The sequence below is a fragment of the Phyllobates terribilis genome, unplaced genomic scaffold (genome assembly GCF_046119375.1).
Source record: "Phyllobates terribilis strain yellow unplaced genomic scaffold, ASM4611937v1 Scaffold_9__5_contigs__length_417890890, whole genome shotgun sequence".
In the NCBI taxonomy this organism is placed as follows: domain Eukaryota; kingdom Metazoa; phylum Chordata; class Amphibia; order Anura; family Dendrobatidae; genus Phyllobates; species Phyllobates terribilis.
Window position 1 is genome coordinate 371,740,770 of NW_027362769.1, and position 24,938 is coordinate 371,765,707.

Below are 24,938 nucleotides of genomic sequence, written 5' to 3' on the forward strand. Positions count from 1 at the left end.
CAGACAGGAATACATAAGATAAGAGCTCATGGCCTTTATTGAATCAAGTTTAGCGAGTGAAGATTGGACTATAGTTTTTAAACTCACTGAATTGAAGCATTTTTATAACAGAAGATTGGAACGACTTGGAGAAATGAAAGCCAATATTCACTCAAATAGACTGAAAGAGCAGATATTAGGTAACTTTCCCGAGCTTGAAGCATACCCAGAAGGTCACGACATATTAATGGCTCTAAGATGTTGGACACTCTTTTGGATAATAAATCTGATTACACTGTTATACTGGCTCTTGCAGACTGCAAAGAGATATCCTTCAACACAAACAGTTGCCTTTTAATGACTCTTCTCTAGAAAATTACCAAGAAAATACAGTTCCATCTACAGTCACCCCTTTATTTTCTTTAGTAACTCATGAGATAAGATTCCAAAGTCTTGATGAGAGTAAAGTACTGCAGGCACCTCTGACTTTAGCACAGCTCACAAGTTATCACACCTTCAAGGACCGGAAGCAATGTTCAGCAGGAAAACTACACTCATGAAATCAAGAGACACCACTCACTTTGTTTTTGAGGAATTATATTCACTCAAAGATACGTTCACTCAGATACTTTCAAGTGGGCATCAAAGATCAAATACAGGAGCACAGTACAGAGCAAGCACACGCCACTGGAGCTAAACTAGAAATGGCACTAATTGGAGCCAGCTAATTAGCTAGGTAATGACTCGAGTAGCAGACACATGGAGTAAGCCCCTGCCCTATATTGGACGGCTTACCTGTTACTGCTTCCAGACACGCGGATAGGCAGAATCGTGACAGTATATTTCCCTCTTGGTATTTCCCACCACCACCTTTTCTTTTCTTCTTCTCCTTTGCACTGTTACGTTTTGTCATATTTAGTATTTCACATTTTTTTATTTGTGTATTTTTAATTTGTCCTACACACCACTCCCATATTTCCTTCCCCCTCATCCTTTTTCCCTTTCCCTCCTCCCCATTTATAATATCCCCCCTCCCCCCTCCATTCTTCCTCTTCATTAGTTTAACGTTGAGCATAAAATTATTGGCACTCTGCCACTTTCCTCCCGTGGCACACATATTTATATACCTTCTTTTGTCCATTTTTATTTTCAAATATTTTTTCTTCATTAATTGTATTTATTGCATTCTTAATTTTTGTGTATTATTGATTTTTTTTATTTCTATAATTTTTTTTTTGCATTATGTTTTTATTGTTTATGTTTTACCCTCTAATTTTTTTCCTCTGCACACATTTTTGCACTCACATCCTTACCTTTATGTACACCTGTTTGTATAAACATACACTCAAATAAATTACATGTACACGTATCTATGCACTTTTATTACTCATTATTTATGCACAAAATAACACTCCTTCACGTCATCTGTCTTTCACATTATTTTTATTCATGTATTTTTATATATGCACATATATTTCAAATAAATGTATTTCTTTCACATACTCTAAGTGATTCTTATATTGCAGACAGTATTATATATATGTACTTGTCTTTTTTTTCTATTTGTGCTTTATATACATAATTAATTGTTTGCATCATTTTCCATTTATTTTGGTGTTATCATTTTCCTTCTACATGACACATGCATTCTTTTTCTCTTTTCTGTTTCTTTTTTCTCTTTCTTCTCATCTGTATTTGCTGTCCACTTTCATATGCTCCCATAAACTCTCTGCCTCTTACCAGCCCCTCCTTTGCCATTTGGTACATACAGCCCAAAATGATGTGATGGTCACATGACCGCCGTACTGACCAATCCTGTTGACTCTGAGACGCGTATGCGTATTTCAGTTGTTTCTGCGCCATAACTCAGTATTTGGGTCCGGTCATGTGATCAATTCACCTTCTTTGGCACCACATCATATAATTACCATAAAACATCACTTTTATAAAAAAAAAAAAATCGCTAAAATTTTCAAAAATGACTATAAAACTCGTGTGACTGTCATGTCATACTTTCTGATTGACCTATCCCTAATTGGCCACTTATCCTTTGTATACTCAGCCTAATATCCCCACCAGCCACCGATGACAAAGCATTGGTGAAACGCACGTCGGGTGTTTTGTGGGTGACTCTCATCATGTCCACGTCGGGTGTTTTGTGGGTGACTCTCATCATGTCTATTCATACTGCTGTATGAACTATTTTCACTTTATGTGATATTTCTGGGGAGTTATCTTTGTTGGCACTCCAATCAATGATATGATATTATCTTTGTGCTTGAATTAATCTTTTTTACCTATTTCTTATGTCACATGAATGTGAATTATCTATATATCTGAATTAATTTTTTTTTACCTACCTATCATATTATACACATGCATGCACATATATCATTTGTACAGAGATTGGTATTTGCTGTGATTGTACATCATTGTATGTTGCCCCTTGACTATTGGGGGAGTTTTCCCTTGTTGTTCATCCACTATGTATCTCTGTCTCTGTTATGTTGGCTATATACTTGTCCTTTTAATCTGTTTAATAAGAAATATTTTTTATTATTTGTATTTACTTTGGTCCTAACACGTATGTTTGGTATCTGTTTTATCTTTACATTTATTAATAACAAAGTACAATGTGTCAGAAAAAAAACATTCTGAGATAACTGGAATATGTTGAAAACATAGTTTGTACCAAATAAAGTGATACATGTCATATTTGTGCTTGGTCACTAAGGGGTGAAAATGGCTTCTTCCGACTGTGAGTTCTCTGATGGCTAACAAGATATGGTTTGTTACTAAAACATTTCCCACATTCTGAACATGAAAATGGCTTCTCTCTGGTGTGAATGCTCTCATGTTTAACAAGAACTGATTTGTAAGAAAAACTTTTCCCACATTCTGAACATGAAAATGGCTTCTCTCCTGTGTGAATTATCTCATGTCTTACCAGTTGTGATTTCTTAGTAAAACATTTCCCACATTCTGAACATGAAAATGGCTTCTCTCCCGTGTGACATCTCAGATGTGCAACAAGAGTTGATTTCTCTGTAAAACATTTCCCACATTCTGAACATGAAAATGGCTTCTCTCCCGTGTGACATCTCAGATGTGCAACAAGAGTTGATTTCTCTGTAAAACATTTCCCACATTCTGAACATGAAAATGGCTTCTCTCCAGTGTGACATCTCTCATGTACAACAAGATTTATTTTCTGAGAAAAACATTTCCCACATTCTAAACATGAAAATGGCTTCTCTCCTGTGTGAATTCTCTCATGTATAATAAGATTACGTTTCATAGAAAAATATTTTCCACATTCTAAGCATGAAAATGGTTTCTCTCCTGCGTGAATTCTCTTATGTATAATAAGATAAGATTTCTTAATAAAACATTTCCCACATTCTGAACATGAAAATGGCTTCTCTCCTCTGTGAATTCTCTCATGTGTAACAAGAGATGATTTATCTGTAAAACATTTCCCACATTCTGAGCATGAAAATGGCTTCACTCCTGTGTGAATTCTCTCATGTACAATAAGATAAGATTTCTTAGTAAAACATTTCCCACATTCTGAACATGAAAATGGCTTCTCTCCTGTGTGAATTCTCTGATGTGCAAAAAGAATTGATTTATATGTAAAACATTTCCCACATTCTGAGCATGAAAATGGCTTCTCTCCTGTGTGAATTTTCTCATGTATAACAAGATGAGATTTCTTATTAAAACATTTCCCACATTCTGAGCATGAATATGGCTTCTCTCCTGTGTGAATTCTCTCATGTATAACAAGATGAGATTTCTTATTAAAACATTTCCCACATTCTGAGCATGAAAATGGCTTCTCTACGGTGTGAATTATCTCATGTCTAAGAAGAGCTGATTTTAAAGTACTTTTTTTTCCACATTTTGAACATGAAAATGGCTTCTCTACTGCGTGATTTCCCTGATGTGCAACAAGAACTGATTTATATGCAAAAGATTTTCCACATTCTGAACATGAAAATGGCTTCTCTCCAGTGTGAATTCTCTCATGTACAACAAGATGAAATTTCTTAGTAAAACATTTCCCACATTCTGAGCATGAAAATGGACTCACTCCTGTGTGAATTCTCTCATGTATTTCAAGATGACATTTGAAATTAAAACACTTTCCACATTCGGAACAAGCAAATGTCTTCTTTCCTTTGTGAGTTATCTCGTGTCTAACAAGAGCCATTTTTTTAGCAAAACATTTCCTGCTTTCTGAACATGAAAATGGCTTCTTTTCAGTGTGGGATCTCTCATGTCCAACAAGATGAGATTTCTTAGTAAAACATTTCCCATATTCTGAACATGAAAATGGCCTCACTCCTGTGTGAATTCTCTCATGTATTTCAAGATGACATTTGAAATTAAAATACTTTCCACATTCTAAGCATGAGAATGGCTTCTCTCCGATGTGAATTCTCTCATGTATAACAAGAGTTGATTTATATGTAAAACATTTCCCACATTCTGAACATGAAAATGGCTTCTCTCCTGTGTGAATTCTCTCATGTATAACAAGAGTTGATTTATATGTAAAACATTTCCCACATTCTGAACATGAAAATGGCTTCTCTCCTGTGTGAATTTTCTGATGTCTAACAAGTTGTGATTTCATAGTAAAACATTTCCCACATTCTGAGCATGAAACTCCTGTGTGAATTCCCTCATGTCTAACAAGATTTGATTTATATGTAAAACATTTCCCACATTCTGAACATGAAAATGACTTCTCTCCTGTGTGAATTTTCTGATGTCTAACAAGTTGTGATTTCATAGTAAAACATTTCCCACATTCTGAACATGAAAATGGCTTCTCTCCTGTGTGATTTCTCTGATGTATAACAAGAACTGATTTATCTGTAAAACGTTTCCCACATACCGAGCAGGAGAATGGCTTCTCTCCTGTGTGAATTCTCTCATGTATAATAAGATAAGATTTATTAGTAAAACATTTCCCACATTCCAAACATGAATATGGCTTCACTCCTGTGTGAATTTTCTTATGTCTAATAATTTGTGATTGATCTCTAAAACATTTCCCACAATCGGAACATGAAAATGGCTTCTCTCCAGAGTGTATTCTCTCATGTACAACAAGATTTGCTTTCTTAACAAAAGATTTCCCACATTCTGAGCAAGAAAATGGCTTCACTCCTGTGTGAATTTTCCTATGCGTAGCAAGATTCCCTTTATCTGTAAAACATTTCTCACATTCTGAGCATGAAAATGTCTTATTCCTTATGGGCCCTCTTTTATTTTCCACACTTCTGTGACTTTTATTTTGCTTAAAAGTCTGTGATGAATTATAAGATAGTACTTTAAACGGATCAGATGATAGTTTTTTGATATGAAGGGCTGAGGGTATATCTGAGATACTGCCATGCTCTTCAGATGCATCTTGTGTGATGCTACAATCCTCTGCTTTAAAATCTAGAGATAGCAGATGTCCTCCAAAGCTGCTGGTCCAATCATCTGCTAAGAATAATACAGATGTATTTTTGAACAAAATAAACGTAAAAATTATATTCATCCAAATATGAAAATTAAAAATGTACTAAAAAGTAAAAGTATAAAATTCCATAAAAATTGTAAGGTATGCAACAATGTTCTGTTAATAACTTAATAAATTGTCTTTTACATGATGTGATGATTGCACAAAGAATCAATTTTACTAATGTTCATTCCAGATCATTGCCAAGTGCAAACATCAGATGTTAGCAAATAAAACATTTGTCATTGATAGCATATTTTATATGAGCATTAAAATTTTCACATCCCTTGTATAAATAGAAAATGTTCTGCAATAATATAAAAAATTATATTATAACGTTCCGATGTTCGTCGATTAATTCGTCAAACGTTTCGACGAACGTGTCCAAGCGCCACTGAATTCAATAGGAGGCAAAACCAAACGCATAGACAACACCTTCGGGGGGTCTCAAAAGCTGGCAAAACAGCTCAGATATGGGGCAGACACCAGGAAAAGTGGTATAAATTGACCCAGAGTAGAAATTTTGTAATGGCACAGCAGCAGTCATGCATGGGCCATACATGAGGTATCACGGTCTGGGCCAGCATTTACAGCTTTCAAGTGAAGTTCAATTTAAGAAGAGGTTGGTGAGGAATTGGTGTAGGCCCGCTGTGCTGGGAGCCCTGATACCTCATGCAACAGCTTAAACTGCTTTTCTGCTCAAAAACACTCAGGTGGCACAAATATCAGCTTATTTGACTATTATTGTTAGAAAAATTTAAGGATAGTAACACAGGTAGTTGACTGAAAGTAAGTGCAAGCCTACCGGTCTGGGAGCCCTACTCCTACAGGCAACACACATGAAGGAGACCCAACTTGGAGTCCAAACATTTATAAAAATTAGGGGCAGACACCACTAAAGTGGCATCAATTTCCTCAGAGTAGAAATAGTATAATAGGTGTAATACAGCGACTTGGGCATTATGGTAATGGTCCAGGATGTGTTTTGGCTGACCATGTACCTCCCCCTCAGGTGACTGGTCACATGACTGTGACATAGCACAGGTCCTATGCACACAGAATGTCTGATCACATGACTGTGACATCAGCACAGGTCCTGTGTGTGTGTGTACTACAGGATATATAAACCATGGTAGTCTTGAGACAGGGGGTGTAAGGCGTGAGGCCTGTTCCCGTGTGGGACACCGTTAGTGTGAAGCCTGGTGAAGCCTGAAAGGTCGAGGCTGGATCCTTAGGTATAAGCGATGCCAGTAGCCTTGGAGGGCAGAGACTGGAAAGACAAGAGTCCTGAAAGGCAGAAGCTGGATGTTAAGTGTGAAGACATACCAGTAGCCTTCGAAGGTACGAGGGCTGGAGACCCTCACCTGGGAAGCCTAAAAGCCACAGCGGTGGCAGAACGAAAAGGTTAAGACCCGGCAAAAGGTAAAAGCGGTACGTTATATGGACATTGTTATAGTTACTTTGCTGAAGGCTGTAACTGAAGCCAAGTGGGCATAGCTGCCACTGGAAAGGCTCATGGACGTTATAAGTGTGATAAGCGGTTTATGATAAATAATAAACTGCTGCATTGTGAAAAACCGGAAAGACATTGCATGTGTGCTTTAATTGACCCGGTGCAGCGAGTATCCCCCAGTATGATGACTAGCGCTGCCTTACATGTGGTTCGAGAATGCGGGCAATTGCAGCCCGGTTATTAGGGGCAGCTGCAGCCCGGTTGCTAGGGGCAACGCAGCCTTGTTGCTAGAGGTAACGACGAGTGTGGATGCAAGCATCTTGCTGTGGCTCGGCGGGGTCACGAAGATTAAAGCATCTGGCTGCAACTCGGCGGGGTCACGAAGATTAAAGCATCTGGCTGCAACTCGGTGGGGTTGCGAAGATTGTCATCGCACTCAAACCCGGTTTTGCTGTGACTCGGCGGGGTCACAAAGATTAAAGCATCTTGCTGTGACTCGGCGGGGTCACGAAGATTAAAGCATCTTGCTGTAACTCGGCAGGGGTTACGAAAATTGTCGTCGCACTCAAACCTGGTTTGCTGTGGCTCGGTGGGGCCATGAAAATTTTCTGGGGAGAGCGGTGTGTGTGAGTAGTGTACCGAGATGGCCATGACTGGCGCAGTATCTCCAGACGGAATGGAGAAGGGGTTAGATGAGCGGCTGCTAACGTCCTGCAGAAAAATAGAGTGTCCTGAGGAAATGCAGGAGCAGATAAAGATGGCTGTGAAGGGAGCAGCAGATGAGTCTGAAGCTGTTGAGCGATTGAAATGCCTGATGGAGTCGCAGCAGCAGGCATTTGAGAAACAGCAACAGGCATTTGAGAAACAGCAACAGAACTCACAGCAGGTATTTAAGCAATGTCTGTGGAACATGGTGCAGGAACTGCAGGAGCGGTGGGCACCGTATAGAATGGCGGCAGTGGACAATTCTGTGAACTCTCCGGGGGCGCCATTGTTGTCCCAGAGTGCCCGGGGAGGTGGTAAGAGCTGTTGTTGATTTTTCTTGTAAAAATTCCCCTACCGGTGTGGTTGTTAAAAAGGGGGTGGAGTCTAAAAAGGGGCGGTTGTTCAAAACAGCGTGGAGTATAGAAAATCAAAAAAAATGTACTGGTGGTGGGTTGGTACCGCCTAAAAATGACAATGTGACCGTTGATAATGGAGTAGCTCCAGTAGAAGGGGGTGACGTCAAGGTGGGAGGTGACTTGTTGGTCCACGACACCATAGGGAGTGACGCAGACCCCACAACTGACGGTGCCACTATAAAAGTAGAATGAGAGTTCAGTCAGGAGGGGCTAGATGAGGGGAGAGAGTCCCCCTCTCATCGTCGACGGCGCAAGGGCCACAAAAAGGTTGCTCCTGTAGTCTTTGCTGAAAGTGAAAATAAAGAAAATTAGTACTGTGTGCTTTTGTTTCAAGTGTGGATCCTCCTTTAGAGGCAGAAGAGGAGGTGACGTTGCCAGTAGCAACCTCCGGTACAGTACTGAGTCAGAAGGATCTGACAGCCCTGAAAGAGGAGACGGCCAGTCATGGCCAAGAGCTGGAGCCTATCAGGCAGCAGTGTCAGAGTGACGTGCAGCAACTAAGGAAAAACCTGGAGAACGTGTCCTTAGACCAGCTGAACCTGGAGTCTGAACAGCAGAAAATATACCAGGCTGTGAGGAACTGGCAGCGAGACCTGGAGGGAAACAACCAATGGAAGGAAGCGTTCTACGAAATAGAGGAGGACCGCCGCAAAATCAAGGAGGAGGTTTTTCAATTGGAGATTGACAAAGCAGAGTGTGAAGATGAGTTGTGTGAGGTGAAAGGTCGCTTCTCTCTGGTACAGTTAGAGCTGTCTGCCCTCATGGACGCGCTGCAGGATGAAGTTTCTGGGCGTGAACAAAACCTAGAAGACTGCGCGAACAGTTCAACCGGGAGCTGTGTGAATCCAAGAAGGAATATGGTGAACGCAGTGGGGAACTGCTACAAATTAAAAGAGACTATGAGGATCTCCTCAGGGTTAAAGAAAAACTAGAGGATGATAAGGCGGGTGCAGAGCACATGCGCCAAGTGGTTGAGACCACTCTGCAGGACACCCGTGATGAAAATGGTGATCTCCGCAAAAAGACCCTAGGTCTGGAAGCTCAAGTGAAGGAGCTGCAGATGTTCTGTGATAATCTCCAGAGGGCAGAAACGTGCCTTAAAGAAAGAATCAGCAAGATGGAAGCTGAGCGGAAACAGATGGAGGAGTCTTTCGGAGAAGCCACAGACCAGGGCCAGGAGTTGGCCACTGGAGATGGGAGATATGAAACAGATACCTCCTCGAATAATACGAGCTCGGGTGATTCGGTGGATGTAGGAGCCGAGATCAAGGAGCTCAAGGAGTCGCTACAAGCCCATTTGAAGCAAGGGGAGCTTGAGAGACTGGCTGTTGAGAGCCGAGTGGGCGCATGGAGACAGAGAGGTCTGAGAGAACTCTACTGTTAAAGGAGCAGCTGAAGCAGGAAGAGCTTCAGAGATGGGCTGCTGAGAGGCGAGTAGCTGAGCTAGAGCAAGAAGTTTTCAAGCTCAAAAGTCGCCTGGCAAAGTATCCCCCAGTATGATGACTAGCGCTGCCTTACATAGGGCTCTGACACCCCTTCCATTACAGGCAACCCACCAGATGGAGACCCAACATGGAGTCTCCACATTTTTAAAAATTGTTAGTGTAGCACCCTGAGGATTCGGCTGCTACAGGGGTATTGCACCTCAAACCAGAGGTGTGATATTCCACTCCCGGGTAAGGATGGAGTGTGGACCTGAGCTCGGTAGGCTGCATGCACTACACACATCCCATTTCCGAGGAGCAGACCGACGGTACTCCCACTTAGAAATGTGCAGGTACGACCGAGTCTGTTCCTGGCTGGAGTGGGAGGGGGGTGGAACATCCCAAGTAGTGTAGGGGCAGATAGGGGGAGCAGCCTGGGTAAAGATAGGAGCTCATTGGGTGCTGGTCACCTGAGCTCACACATAGAGGGTGTATATAAGGTGGGCACCATCAGAGAACAGGGTCAGTCTGTGAGTCTTTGCAGAGAAGTCAGAGGAAGAGGAGCAGAGCAGCCCCAGAGAGAGAGAGAGGAGAAAGCAAGAGAGACCCAGAGGGGGAAACAGAAGAGAGGACTCTGAGAACCCAAATTCAATCCCCGGGTGAAGAGTCGGCATCAGGGTACCGGAACCCAAGCTGGTGGGGGCAAAAGCACACCCTAGCCAGAGACCGGAGGCCGTGGGCAGCGTCTGCCACGGCCACCCACCACATCCACCCCGAAGGCATACCACGTGGAGGGTCAGGGAACCCAAGGCCAAGGGTCTCCCAACAGAAGGCCCGAGGGAGCTGGACCTGGGTGGATCACTAGTGGGGACGGCCAGAGAAAGGACAGAAGGAGAGCTCAGGGTCACGCTCCGGACTCGCTTGGGGGTTGGCTGGATCCAGGACCTGGTGGATGCAGCACGGCTCGGGAGGTCACTTGAAGCTGGAGTGACCGGAACATCAGCAGTGAGTAAATACCCTAAACTGCACAACCCGACTCTGTCTTCATTTAACACCTATGCTGCACCACCACAACCCCCATCCTCTGCACCTGACCCCCTGAGGCTATACCCCACCCGTTGGGGGTTATACCATCAAAAGCTGCACCTACACCATCAGCCTCAGCGGACCCTGCTGCAGCGGCGGCCATAGTGACCGCAATACAACGGGTGGCGTAGTCGACAATAAAGAACTTAATAACATCTGTAGGACTGCCACATACAACTGAGTTTGACACCCTGGGCACGGACCGGGTCACAGCCACTCGGAAGACTACAACTCCCATCTGATCCGGCTCCGGATATTCCCCCTAAAGAATATGGCCCAGGGGGCGCGTCAACTTTGGCGTAGTCGGCAGGATTACGTGCCCGCAACACCCGGGTACTGCGTGCCTGAAGAAAAGAATGAGTTTACCTCAAAAAGAAGTCTCCTGCCGGTTCCGGAGGGTCCCCGCCATCGGACCCCATCACCAGTCGATTCCAGCCGGTTGTCCGCCATTAACAGCGTTTTCCCGCCATCTGCAGAGTTTCCCGCCACTGGGAAGCGATTCCCGCCATTTCCAAAGGTTTCCCGCCTTGGAAGAGCGGACGCCATTATGGGCGTGCCAGAGGGTGGTGAGAGGCCACCTCCCATCGTGGGCCAGGACCGAAAATGGCGCCAAAAGTGGAAACCGCCCCCACCAACAGAGACTGTGATGCTAGAGGTGTCTGTCAGCGTGAAAGAACAGCCCCTGGAGCTGACAGTCACCAAGTGGCCCCGGGACCGCCCTCGAGGTGGGAGGAGACGAAAGGAGAGAACAAAGATGGGTGTCGCTTGGAGCAGTCTGGAGCGAGCGCACCCGGAGGCAAGAAGCCTGGAGAAGAATATCGGAGGAGCTTACCCGGAGATGGCGAGAAAGCAGAGCAGCACCGGCCCGTTGGCCAGGAGCCTGCTAGAAACAGAGGAGGGAGAGCAGAGCAGCACCGGCCCGCTGGCCAGGAGCCTGCTGGAGACGACTGTAGGAGAGCAGAGCAGCACCGACCCGTTGGTCAGGAGCCTGCTGGAAACAACGACCCCACTAGGCCTAGTGGAGGTCCTAGCACAGCTCCCCCGAGACCGGGAGTGTGCACAGACCGCTCTGGAGGGCCTCGCAAGGAGGATGGCCCGGGTGCAGCGAGAGACGTTGGCGGAGTGGAGCCGTGAGATGGCCCAGCAGACCGAGACCTGTCAGCGGAGCACGCCACCCGAGACGAGGAAACAGACCGCCTCTGAGGATGGCGCGGGAGGGTTGAAGGCCGGAGACGGCGCCGAGAAGGGAGCCGAACGAGTGGAGGCAGGTAAAGGGGACGTCTATACCCCAAACCGGGAAACCGCGTACCTGCCCCAGCTCCCCGTCGCAGAGCCCGAAGTCTGTCCTGCCGTGCCCGTCGCTGCAACGTCACCGCCGCAGACTAGGCCTCAAACGGGAGCCGCGACCCCTGTGACGTCACACGCCTCGACCCCGAGCGTGACCAAGCAGGAAGTACCACCAGCCTGGTCGCAAGGCCTAGTACCCCCGGGCGCCGCAATACCAACAACGCCCCCTACCTCCGCGGAGCCCCCGGCCTGGTCGCAGGGCCAAGTAGCCCAGGGCGCCGCCGTCCTTACGGTGCCCTTTACCTTCCAGATACCCCAGGCCTGGCCGCAAGGCCCGGGCAACCCGGGCGCTAACACCACCGCGCCCATAAGACCAAGAGTGCCGCATCTGGGAGAGGACCTGTACGCCCAGCATACGTGCCCGGATGGGCAGCCATTTATATGGCCACCGGAGTTTCACCATCCCCGACTCCGGAGAGAGAGACCCCTGGATGAACCCCTGATCCCGGCTCCAAAGCCCGTAAAGAGGATCTCGCCCCCGCTAGCGGAAGCGCAGTTTGAGTGGGACCCCACCGGAGAAGATCTTATGGGGTTCACTCAAGAGACTCGGGCAGCTGCAGCGGAGCGTGCTGAGTGCTGCCGCCAACAGCTAGGACTTCGAGAGGGAGCGGAGAGAGAGGCGGGTCCGGGAACAGCAAGCTCAAGTAAGGAGCGCGGAGCAGAAGAGCTGGGCCAGGAGAGACCCCCGTGCAGCGCATAGTCCCCGCACCACCGGGACTGTGATAAAGTTTAACATGCAGCATGGATGGGGCTTCATCCGAGACCACCGCACCCTAGGCGACGTCTTCGTGACCAGGAGAGACGTTGAGTCCCACCTACCGGAGGGACACAGAGGTCGTGACCTTTACATCGGGGATGAGGTCACCTTCACCCGGCACAAGTGTGCCAAAGGTCCCTACGCCCTCCATGTGCATCGCCTGACGGAGGAAGAGCTGCGGTGTGAGGAGGAAGAACAAGAGGACCCGGACGGGTCTGAAACTAGAGTTAGAGGTAACCATAAAGAAAGAGCAGGAGGACGCCGTCGCTAAGTACAGCGAAGCAGAAGCTGTATATAGTTGCCCGTCGGGGCACCGTGAACTGAAACTGTAACTGTTGATAATATAGTCCCCGTTGGGACCAGCAAGTGTGAACTGTTACCCGTTTTTCCCTTAATTCCACTGACCGAGGACTGAGAGCGGTCATTCCTCCCTAATACCTGGCCGAGGACTGAGAGCGGCCACTACCTTTTGTATATAGTTGCGCGTCCTAAAGCGCCCCCTACCGGTTTTATAGGAAAACCATTTGTCTAGAGAGACTGTCGCACTTTACCCGGTCACACGTTGCACAGTGACCGGAGGAGGAGCCAGAGGCGACGAGAATGTTTTATATGAAAAGTTTTATGCTAATATATGTTGTTTTATATGTTTTATATGTTTATGCAAAAATTTGTATGTTTTTGGTGTTATGTCTTACAGCCCGAGAACGTGCTGTGATTTACCAGGGGGGAATGTAGCACCCTGAGGATTCGGCTGCTACAGGGGTATTGCACCTCAAACCAGAGGTGTGATATTCCACTCCCGGGTAAGGATGGAGTGTGGACCTGAGCTCGGTAGGCTGCATGCACTACACACATCCCATTTCCGAGGAGCAGACCGACGGTACTCCCACTTAGAAATGTGCAGGTACGACCGAGTCTGTTCCTGGCTGGAGTGGGAGGGGGGTGGAACATCCCAAGTAGTGTAGGGGCAGATAGGGGGAGCAGCCTGGGTAAAGATAGGAGCTCATTGGGTGCTGGTCACCTGAGCTCACACATAGAGGGTGTATATAAGGTGGGCACCATCAGAGAACAGGGTCAGTCTGTGAGTCTTTGCAGAGAAGTCAGAGGAAGAGGAGCAGAGCAGCCCCAGAGAGAGAGAGAGGAGAAAGCAAGAGAGACCCAGAGGGGGAAACAGAAGAGAGGACTCTGAGAACCCAAATTCAATCCCCGGGTGAAGAGTCGGCATCAGGGTACTGGAACCCAAGCTGGTGGGGGCAAAAGCACACCCTAGCCAGAGACCGGAGGCCGTGGGCAGCGTCTGCCACGGCCACCCACCACATCCACCCCGAAGGCATACCACGTGGAGGGTCAGGGAACCCAAGGCCAAGGGTCTCCCAACAGAAGGCCCGAGGGAGCTGGACCTGGGTGAATCACTAGTGGGGACGGCCAGAGAAAGGACAGAAGGAGAGCTCAGGGTCACGCTCCGGACTCGCTTGGGGGTTGGCTGGATCCAGGACCTGGTGGATGCAGCACGGCTCGGGAGGTCACTTGAAGCTGGAGTGACCGGAACATCAGCAGTGAGTAAATACCCTAAACTGCACAACCCGACTCTGTCTTCATTTAACACCTATGCTGCACCACCGCAACCCCCATCCTCTGCACCTGACCCCCTGAGGCTATACCCCACCCGTTGGGGGTTATACCATCAAAAGCTGCACCTACACCATCAGCCTCAGCGGACCCTGCTGCAGCGGCGGCCATAGTGACCGCAATACAACGGGTGGCGTAGTCGACAATAAAGAACTTAATAACATCTGTAGGACTGCCACATACAACTGAGTTTGACACCCTGGGCACGGACCGGGTCACAGCCACTCGGAAGACTACAACTCCCATCTGATCCGGCTCCGGATATTCCCCCTAAAGAATATGGCCCAGGGGGCGCGTCATTAGTAAGATCAACAGCAGACACAGAAGCCACGACAAAGGTGTCACAGACTGCAATAACGTGAGATCAATGCAGCACAATAAAAATACACCATCACCTAATCTTCACAGTCTGCGACTTGGGTGCTATAGTCATTGGATATCCATGACTTGTTCATCTTGATGAAAGTTAGGCAGTTTACACTTTCAAGGGACCACCAGCAGTGCTGAAGACCCTTTCTGAGAGAATGCTGGCTGCTGCGCATGACAAAACCTCCAAAGCGTGACAGGCAAGCTCAGGCCACTCTTTCATTTTTGAAGACCAAAATGCAAATGGCTCTAAATCCCCCTGATGGCATTGATATTGATTGCGAGAAACTACTGCACCATCCTCTCCAGTCATTCACGAAGTGTCAGACTTGTACTCTGTTCTGCTGGTGCATAGGCTGATCTAAAAAATGTGTGAAACGACTCACAGAAGTTGCTTCTGCCACAAGCGTGATTTGCACCACGTCCATACTGTGTTGGCCCAGGCTATACAAAATGAGATACTGTGCCAGGGCTTGTTGCTGCTGCCACAGTTGCTGAAACATGAGCAGAGTTGAATTCCACTGTGTCAGCACACCTCATAGCAACCGGGTAACCGGTAAGTCAAAAGACCTCTGTAGCGACTCGGGGTGCAAACTGCAGAAGTGAGCAAACAGCGACTGTGCTTTCTTCAGCAGTGCATCCCGGCCTGGATAGTGGTGGTGAAATTTCTGTACCATCTGTGTCATGAAAGTCAGCCGCCATCTTAGGTATGATACGTCATACCTGAAGATATTCCCTATTGTCACACAGCTTCTACCATGTCACATTTTTGCAGGCCCTGGCAAACAGAGCAATTTGCCCCCACCTCTGGAGATCAGTGTCCAGAAACTTCTTTGATATGGTAAACAGATGGGCCAGTTTTGTTGTAGGACAGAGTCAGCTAGGCCCCAGGGGGGTAATTAACACCTTGATGTCACTGCAAACCATGTGTGCAAGCCTGAAAACCATGTGCTTTCTTTATGGAAAATGGCCACCAAAAGCTACAAGATACACTATCAATTCCTAACCACATGATACAAGTTAGGGAACCCAAATAAAATGTATCATGTGAGGAAGGTGCCCGCGGACACAATGATGGGACTTATAAATCCATGAGTGGCCTGGAAAGCTGGATAGTTAGAAGAACCATATACAAGGTCCCAGGGGAGGCATGTTTAGAGTCAATAGCTTCCCCACAAGAGGAGGATCACGACGAGACCTCTGGTGATACGATGAGATCACCCCAGGGAAAGTTATGGGTACTTTTCTGAAATAAAGCTAAAATGAGTATTGCTAGGGGGGCAGGGCTTAGTAAACTGACATCACCAAGAGTGGGCGTGACAGGACTTTAGTATAGCCGACAGCGAGAAACCCCCTCAGTTTGACACAGGAGATGCTGTGAACACCTCCTGACGTTGGGTCCCGGTCTCGGAGTGGGAGGAGCACCCTTGCCATGTGCTACTGAGGCTTGGACGACTGCAACTAAGCTTGAACCTGTGGGATCGTAATCCTCCCTTGCACCACAAGAACGGTAACTGATTTATCGTTGTTATGCCTGTATTTTGTATGTCTAATTGTTATATCTTTTAATCTGGCCAAATACCGTTGTATAGTTAATTGTATAGCCTTGTAATCTAGTGTATTCTTATAATCGATTAAATCATAAATTATTCGTGGGCTGTATCCTTTACTCTGCATATACGAATCCATTGGTCCGGAAACGCATGGCTGAAACACTACTGGGTTGGTTCCTGACCCGATACAAGTCTATCAACGGACCGGGCTTGTATCAAACGAGAACTGGTGGCAGCATACCATCTGGGGGATTTGAGGAAGGCTGGCAGTGATGGTTGGAGGTGTGGATATATATTACTGGCGCAGCCAGGGGAATATATATACCGCTCTCACTGCAGAGGGCCTCAAATACCCAGAGGGCTACAGGACGGCCTCTCCGGCGACCACTCACTCTAGGTGCAGTACCATGACTGACCTGAGAGGCAAGGGGGCGCCAGAGAGTTGTGCCTGTATTGTGGCATCACGGATTGGTGACGTGTAAGGGACAACACACTACCGTGTTTTCCCCCGCTGGTAGCAGCTTCCTGGCACCACTTACTCTAGGTGCAGTACCTTGACTCACCTGAGAGGTAAGGGGGCGCCAGAGAGCTGCACCCACCAGCCGGCTTTCATCACATTCCTCCCCCTATAAGATGGCACGAGGGGGTAACACACTCCTGTGTTCTCCCATGCGTCCTTCTGCACCCTCCCCTTGCCGGGATAATCCGTCAGCGTTACTGTGGTCATGGCCTCTTCTGTGGCGAATGGAGAAGTGATACTGCTGGAGAGCGAGGCTCCAGCGTAGCAACCTTCCATTCGATCCAGAGACCGTGTGTAACCAGCTAAGGGGGTTGTGGTCCGTCTCCACGGTGAAATGGCTCCCGTACAAGTAGGGCTGCAGACGCTGCAGGGCCCATACAATTGCCAGGCATTCCTATTCCACCGTGGAGCAGGCCACCTCCCGTGGCAGTAGCTTCCTGCTCAGGTACAAGACAGGATGTTCCTGGCCTGTCGTGTTGACCTGACTTGGCACAGCACTGAGGCCAAAGTCGCTGGTGTCGGTCTGTACCACAAACGGCCGGTCGAAGTCGGCAGCTTGAAGTACAGGGGGAGCTACTTAGGGCGGTCTTGAGTGCCCTGAAGGCTGTCTCGCAGGCGACAGTCCAGTCGACTGCGACAGGGAGCTTCTTCTTGGTGAGGTCCGTCAGGGGCTTGGCCAAGGTGCTATAGTGTGGAACGAACCTCCTGTAGTACCCGGCAGTCCCCAAGAAGGACAGCACATGCTTTTTGGTCCTGGGGGTGGGCCAGGATGCGATGGCATCCACTTTTCCAGGTTCTGGCTTCAGAACACCCCCGCCTACCCGGTGACCCAGGTAGAGGACCTCACTCATGCCCAGCTGGCACTTTTCCGGCTTGATGGTCAAGCCTGCCCGGTGGATCTGATCGAGCACCTGCCGCAGGTGCTCTAGGTGATCCTCCCAGGTGGGACTGAAGACTGCAATATCGTCCAAGTACGCAGCCGCGTACTCTCCAAGTCCCTCAAGCAGCGTATTGACCATCCGCTGAAAAGTGGCAGGGGCATTCCTCATGCCAAATGGCATCACCGTGGACTCGTATAGTCCAAAAGGGGTGATAAAGGCAGAGCGTTCCCTTGCCGCGGGGGTCAGGGGAATCTGCCAGTATCCCCGGCTCAGATCCATGATGGTCAGGTACTTGGCCCCGGCCATACGATCGAGCAGGTCATCGATGCGTGGTATGGGAAACGCATCAGGGACCGTCACCGCGATGAGCCCCCGGTAGTCCACGCAGAACCGCGTAGTTCGGTCCTTTTTAGGAAAGAGGACTACAGGTGAGGCCCACGCACTGTTGGATGCCTGGATCACACCCAGCTTCAGCATCTCGTCTATCTCTCGGCGCAGGTTTTCCTGCACCTCGAAAGAGACCCGATATGCTGAACGCCGGATAGGGGGGTGATCGCCGGTGACCACGTCGTGGACAGCCATCTCAATCCTTCCGGGCAGGCTGCTGAACAGCTCCCGGAAGGAGTGCAGGGTGGCCTCCAGCTGGGACCGTTGGTCCTCACATCCTCGATGGATCCACCCGCCTTGGCTTGGGCGATCAGATCCAGGAGGGTTTCTATTTCTCCCTCCTTGGGAAGGTTGCACACTGGGTGGGCATACGCTTCCCACTCATGATGAGCCTTCATCATGTTCACATGGAAGGCCTTCCTCCTTCCACGGGCGTGGTCCAGGGTGACCAGATAGGTGATGGCGTTGAGTTTCTGGTGCACGAGGTATGGACCTTCCCAGGCTGTCTGAAGCTTGTTCTGTGGTAAGGGGACCAGTACCCACACTTTTTGACCCACCTGGTAGGTCCTCTCACAAGCATTCTGGTCGTACCACCGCTTCTGGTCGGCCTGGGCCTGGGCCATATTGTCCTACACCAGCTTTGCCAAGGCCATCATCCTGTCCCGGTAGCGCACGACATACTTGATGACCGACACCTCCGAGGTGGCTAAATCCCCTTCCCATGCTTCCTTCATCAGAGCCAGGGGTCCCGGTACACGTCGCCCGTACAGGAGCTCAAAGGGGGAGAACCCCGTTGAGGCCTGCGGAGCCTCCCGGTAAGCAAATAGCAGGTGCGGGAGAAGACGTTCCCAGTCGCTCCCGTAGGAGTCGGCGAACATCTTAAGCATCTGTTTCAAGGTGCCATTAAACCGCTCACACAGGCCATTAGTCTGTGGGTGATACGGGCTGGCCACCAGGTGTTGAACCTGTATTTGCTTACATAGGGACTCCATCAGCTCCGACATGAACTGGGTCCCCTGATCGGTGAGCATTTCCTGGGGAATTCCTACTCTGGAGAAAATCTCCAATAAGGCGGTTGCCACTTTGTCGGCCTTAGTGGACGACAAAACTACCGCTTCCGGGTACCGGGTGGCGTAATCTACTACCGTCAGTATGAAGCGTTTCCCGCGGGGGCCAGTAGGCAGGGGTCCCACGAGATCCACAGCCACCCTTGAGAAAGGCTCTCCAATGATTGGCAGAGGTATCAGTGGGGCTTTGGAGCGCCACCCCGACTTCCCCACCCTCTGACAGGTGACACTCGACTTGCAGTAGGCCGTCGCCTCGGCTCCCATCCCAGGCCAGTAGAAATGCTGAGCTATCCTGGCCTTGGTTTTAGCGATCCCCAGGTGTCCGGCCATCGGAATCTCGTGCACGAGCCGCAACAATTCCGCCCTGAACGGATAGGGTACCACTAACTGTCGGTCCCTGGGCCACGCCTCTGGTGAACCCTGCTGGACCGTCATCCGGTACAGCCGTCCCTGGTCCCAGACCACATGCTCGCCGTCTGAGTCCTGGGGAGGCTGTGCCGCCCGCTCCTTGAGCGCTTTCAGGCTGTCGTCGGCTTCCAACGCAGCCCGAAACTCCTGACTCGATGGGGCAAGAATCGAAGAAACTGCCACATCTTCCGTCAGTACCTCCGGACATGTCTCCTGGCTGCTGTCTGACCCAGCTGCCACTTGGTCAGAAATGGGGAAGCCTTCGGACCTTTGCGAGGCTCCTTGGGCTCCGGCGCTCCCACTCCTGGTGACAGCGGCTATGACCGCTGTGACCGTGGGTAGCGCCCGCTTCCCCTCGGTTTCTGACCAAGCCGCCATATCAGGCAGGCTTCCTAGGCCCGTCGACATCCCGGACGTGGGGAACTCCTGCTCTGGGGTCTTACCTGGCGGTTCCTCTCCTGGGACACCCCACCCCCCATGGCTCGCTCCCCCCCCCCTGCAGAGGCCCTAGACTCAGCGGCCTGGATTCTCCTGGAAGCCCTACACTGCCGGTAGCAACCTTCCTCTCCATCCCTGAGCCTCCCTCTACAGGATCCTGCCCCCCTCCTCCCTCACCGGAGAACAAGAGGTCCCTGTGCGCTGGCTGAGCACCTCTGGGGGCATCCTCACCTTCCTCACCTGCTCTCACTAACAACCCTGTTTGTGTTGTGCCTGTGTGTGGGTTACTCTCAGGTTCCACTCCCTCCTCGTCCGCAGGAGACACACTCCATACAACATTATTGGTGTTAGAAGCAGATAAATCAAGACATTTTGGGGGGGCCGAACTTGGGGGTTCAGTGGGTACATACTGCGACACTAGCCGCCCCAAGTCGGTCCCTAATAAAACATTTTGCGGGAATATTTGGTGTTACTCCCACCTCCCGCATCCCCCTCCCGGCACCCCAATCCAAATACACCATGGCAACGGGAAGTGCAGGCTTCACGCCTCCAATCCCGGAGACGGAAAGGGTCTTTCCCGGTACAAAGTCTTGAGGGGACACCACCTCAGGCCATACCAGGGTTCGTTCAGCGCCAGTGTCCCGCAGTCCCATGACCGCAGAACGGCCTATGGTGACGGGTTGGATATTGTCCAGGGACCTACCACCACCCCCTCCCACACACAGAACATTGGGCGCTCTCTGGGACTGGGATGGGGCCTTTTGGCGCTGGGGACACTCAGCCCTAAAGTGTCCTGGCTTGTTGCAATGATGACAATGTCTTATGTCTGTTCCTTGCCTGGAGAGGGCAACAGGGGGATACACCCCTTGTGTTCTGGGGGCTGGGGAAACAGGGACAGGATTGGGCTTACCCCCTCTCCAGGTGCTGCTGGCAGACTTCTTCGGCTCAGGCGCCCTGTTATTGGCATACTCATCTGCCAGGGCGGCTGTAGCAGAAGCCCCCATTGGTTTGCGGTCACGGAGGAACTGTCGGAGGTCCTCTAGGCAGTTCCACAAGAACTGCTCCGTGACAAATAGTTCCTGGACCTCCTGGCAGGTAGTAAGCACTAGACCCGAGGTCCAGTGCTCTGCGGCTCTCAACAGCGCCCGCATATGATCGGTCCAGGTGTCCTTGGGGCCACGCAGCAGGCTCCGGAACTTCTGGCGGTACGACTCCGGAGTGAGGTTGTACTGCAGGATCAGGGCCCGCTAGATGCTGTCGTAGTCCTGTACCTCCCCGGCAGGTAAGTCCCCCAAGGCATCCAGGGACTTACCCCTCAAACGGGGTGTCAGGTATCTTGCCCACTGATCCCGGGCTAGATGATGCTGAAGGCAGGTCCTTTCGAATGCCACCAGAAAGGAGTCCAGGTCTCCATCTTTCTCAAGCAGGGGGAAGTCCTCGGCTCAGACTTTACAGGTCTTCGCCTCCTGCTGTGCTGGAGGTGCTGGAAGGAATCCACCCTGAGCCAGGTCCAGTTGATGCTTGCGCTCCGCATCTCGTTCTGCACGCTCCGCAGCTCGTTCAGCACGCTTCGCCTCTTCTATTCGCCGCCGTTCATCCATGAGGAGCCGAAAAGTGGCGGTGTCCCCAGACCGCTGACTGGCCAGGGCCGATTGCAGGAGGGCATCCATGCTGGACAGGCTGTGGTGGGCAGGTGGTGGGCAGTCCACTGCGGGACTGGATACTGGGGTCTGGCTCCTTGAGGTGCCCGAGCTGAGCTCCTCCCCACCATGAGTAACATTGTCCTCCCCCACCTGCTCATCGACCAAAGCATTGGTCTTCTCCTTCACCTTGTTCCTGGTGCCTTCCGCCATCTTGATAACCTTGGGTCACTGACACCGCTGCAACCCTGAGTTTGCACACACCTTGTTATAATTTTACTCTGACCGTCTAGTCCAGCAGTGGAAATTACCACTGGCAGTCTTTAGTGTCTGTGAGTAGGGATCCCACGTACACTATACTCTGCAATCCCACCGCTCTGCCACCAATGTGATGAAAGCCGGCCGGTGCAGCTCTCTGGCGCCCCCTTACCTCTCAGGTGAGTCAAGATACTGCACCTAGAGTAAGTGGTGCCAGGAAGCTGCTACCAGCGAGGAAAAACACGGTGGTGTGTTGTCCCTTACACGTCACCAATACGTGACGCCACGATACAGGCACAACTCTCTGGCGCCCCCTTGCCTCTCAGGTCAGTCAAGGTACTGCACCTAGAGTGAGTGGTCGCCGGAGAGGCCATCCTGTAGCCCTCTGGGTATTTGAGGTATTTGCAGTGAGGGCGGTATATATATTCCCCTGGCTGCGCCAGTAATATATATCCACACCTCCGACCATTACTGCCAGCCTTCCTCAAATCCCCCAGATGGTATGCTGCCACCAGTTCTCGTTTGATACTAGCCCGGTCCGTTAATAGACTTGTATCGGGTCAGGAACCAACCCAGTAACGTTTCAGCCAAGCGTTTCCGGACTAATGGATTCATATATGCAGAGTAAAGAATACAGCCCACGATTAATTTATGATTTAATCGATTATAAGAATACACTAGATTACAAGGCTCAACAATTAACTAAACAGCGATATTTGGCCAGATTAAAAGATATAACCTGCCCCCCTACCAATACTCATTTTAGCTTTATTTCAGAAAAGTACCCATAACTTTCCCTGGGGTGATCTCATCGTATCACCAGAGGTCTCGTTGTGATCCTCCTCTTGTGGGGAAGCCATTGACTCTAAACATGCCTCCCCTGGGACCTTGTATATGGTTCTTCTAACTATCCAGCTTTCCAGGCCACTCATGGATTTATAAGTCCCATCATTGTGTCCGCGGGCACCTTCCTCACATGATACATTTTATTTGGGTTCCCTAACTTGTATCGTGTGGTTAGGAATTGATAGTGTATCTTGTAGCTTTTGGTGGCCATTTTCCATAAAGAAATGCCAGGGCCTGCAATAATGTGACATGGTAGAAGCTGTGTGACAATAGGGAATATCTTCAGGTATGACGTATCATACCTAAGATGGCTGCTGACTTTCATGACAATCAAGTTGAGGACGTGAGCAATGCAAGGCACGTGTGTGAGATTGCCCTGGTGTAGGGCCACTACCAGGTTCACACCATTATCGCACATGGCCTTCCTTGGCTGCAGGTTCAGTGGAGACAGCCATTGCTCAAACTCGGCCTGGATAGCGGTCTACAACTTTTGAGCTGTGTGACTGCGATCTCCAAGGCATGGTAATTTCAACACTGTCTGATTGCAGTGAGCCCTGGTTACGTAGTTAGTATGAAGGTGGGGGTGATTCTCTCTGCACTGTTGGAATGCGTGTCTTATTAAGACATAGGTTGAGGGAGGAGCTGAAGGAGGCAGAAGCAGTGGAGGAAGTGTTCAATACAGAGGTCTGTCCTGCAAGCCATGGGGATTCCAAGACTTGTGGAGCAGCCCCTTCACCACCTGCCACCAGAGTTATCCAGTGCCCAGTCAGTGAGATGTAACGCCCCTGGCCATGCTTGCTCGTCCAGATGTCTGATGAAATGCACCCATGTGAGACATAGATTTTTTCAAGGAATGGGTGATGTTGTCTGTGACATACTGGTGTAGCGCAGGCACAGCTTGCTTAGGGAAGTAATGGCGACTGTTCAACTGGTACTGGAGGAGTGCAACGACCATCAGCTTTCAGAAAGCATCTGTATCCACTAGGTGAAAAAGCAGCATTTTTATGGCCAAAATATTGGAGATAGTGGAGTTCAAGCTCTTTGCTTTGGCAAGCGTTGGAGGAAACAATCTTTTACGTGACCACAACTGCGGGACCATGGGCTGGCTGCTGTGCTGAGAGAGGGTGGAGTAGGGTGAACACGATAAACTGCTGGATTGTGAGTGAGGTGCAAGCGGAGATGTTATGGTGGATTGAGAAAGATGTGGTGTGCTTGGTGAAACAAAAACAGCAGTCATGTCAACCTCCGTAACAGCTGATGGGATTTCACTGACCCCGTTGTACGGGTAAACAAGTGGAGGTCCTGTGGCTGGAGACCTGTGTGAGAACACTTGCCACGGTGACGGAAGAGGAAGAAGCAGCAGATGCGGTTGATGGGGTGCCTGTGGTTGGCGAGGCCGGCTAGTCCATATTTTTGGCGAATTTAGATTCCCAGACTAACGCATGTTGATCGCGCATGTGCCAGTTCATTCATGTAGTAGTCAAATAATTGCAATTTTTCCCTCTACTGGGTCGTTTTTTACAAAGCTGGCAGTGAGTTGGGTCATCCTTTGCTGTCTCAAAAAAGGCCCAGGCTAGACAACCCTTGCAGCACCTGCGATCTGCAGACCTGCGACCACTGCTGTTCACAGTCAGATTTGTGGCTGAGGATGCAGTGCTTGTCGTGGTTGCATGACTCCATGTCTGTGCGTGAGGCCGCAATGTAACCTCCTCATCTTCCTCCTCCTCCACCTTCTCTGCTGAACTACTCAGCTGCTTGCCTCTGGGTTCACACCAAGTAAGATCTACAACCTCATCATCATCTTCTCTGTTCTCCCATTCCTCGCCTTGAGAGTCACCCTCCTCCTCTTCCTGCCCTGACAGTCCGCGTGCACCTCAGGTTTCCGAGTGTCATCAAGATCACCTCCACCCCCGGGGGTTAACGTCTGGTGATGAGGTTCTGGATTCTGCTTGGACCCTACTTCATCCTGCCCCGGATCCAACTGACAAAAATTTTGGGCATCGATGCAGATTCTTTCCTCCTCTTGAGTCCGTGAATCTTTGGAGCAGACCTGTGATGGCCATGGAATAAAATATGTGAACAGCTCTGCAGACTCGCCCATCTGTTCTTCCCCACAGTCAGTTGGGCGGTTGGAGAGTTGTAATACCGGTGGAAATCAGGCTATTTGGGGTGCCACCTCTGAGGACTGTACTGTGTGTGATGTTGAGGTGGAGGAAGAGGAGGAGAGGCCACTTAAAGCAGTGCTTGCCATCCACTGGAG

The 24,938-nt window shown here is 49.5% G+C and overlaps 1 protein-coding gene across 2 annotated transcripts in view; it reads right to left on the reverse strand.

The window, feature by feature from the left end:
* Positions 1-1,091: 1,091 nt before the first annotated feature.
* The window catches only part of LOC141162312 (uncharacterized), an 84,156-nt gene continuing 60,309 nt past the window's right edge, over positions 1,092-24,938 (reverse strand). The window contains exon 3 of one of the 2 annotated variants that reach the window (XM_073648290.1): positions 1,092-5,478. In XM_073648290.1, the coding sequence (XP_073504391.1) occupies positions 2,690-5,478 (2,789 nt within the window). In that variant the 3' untranslated portion in view covers positions 1,092-2,689. Of the gene's footprint in view, positions 5,482-24,938 lie in introns of both variants that reach the window. The other variant, XM_073648289.1, reaches the window with a different exon arrangement.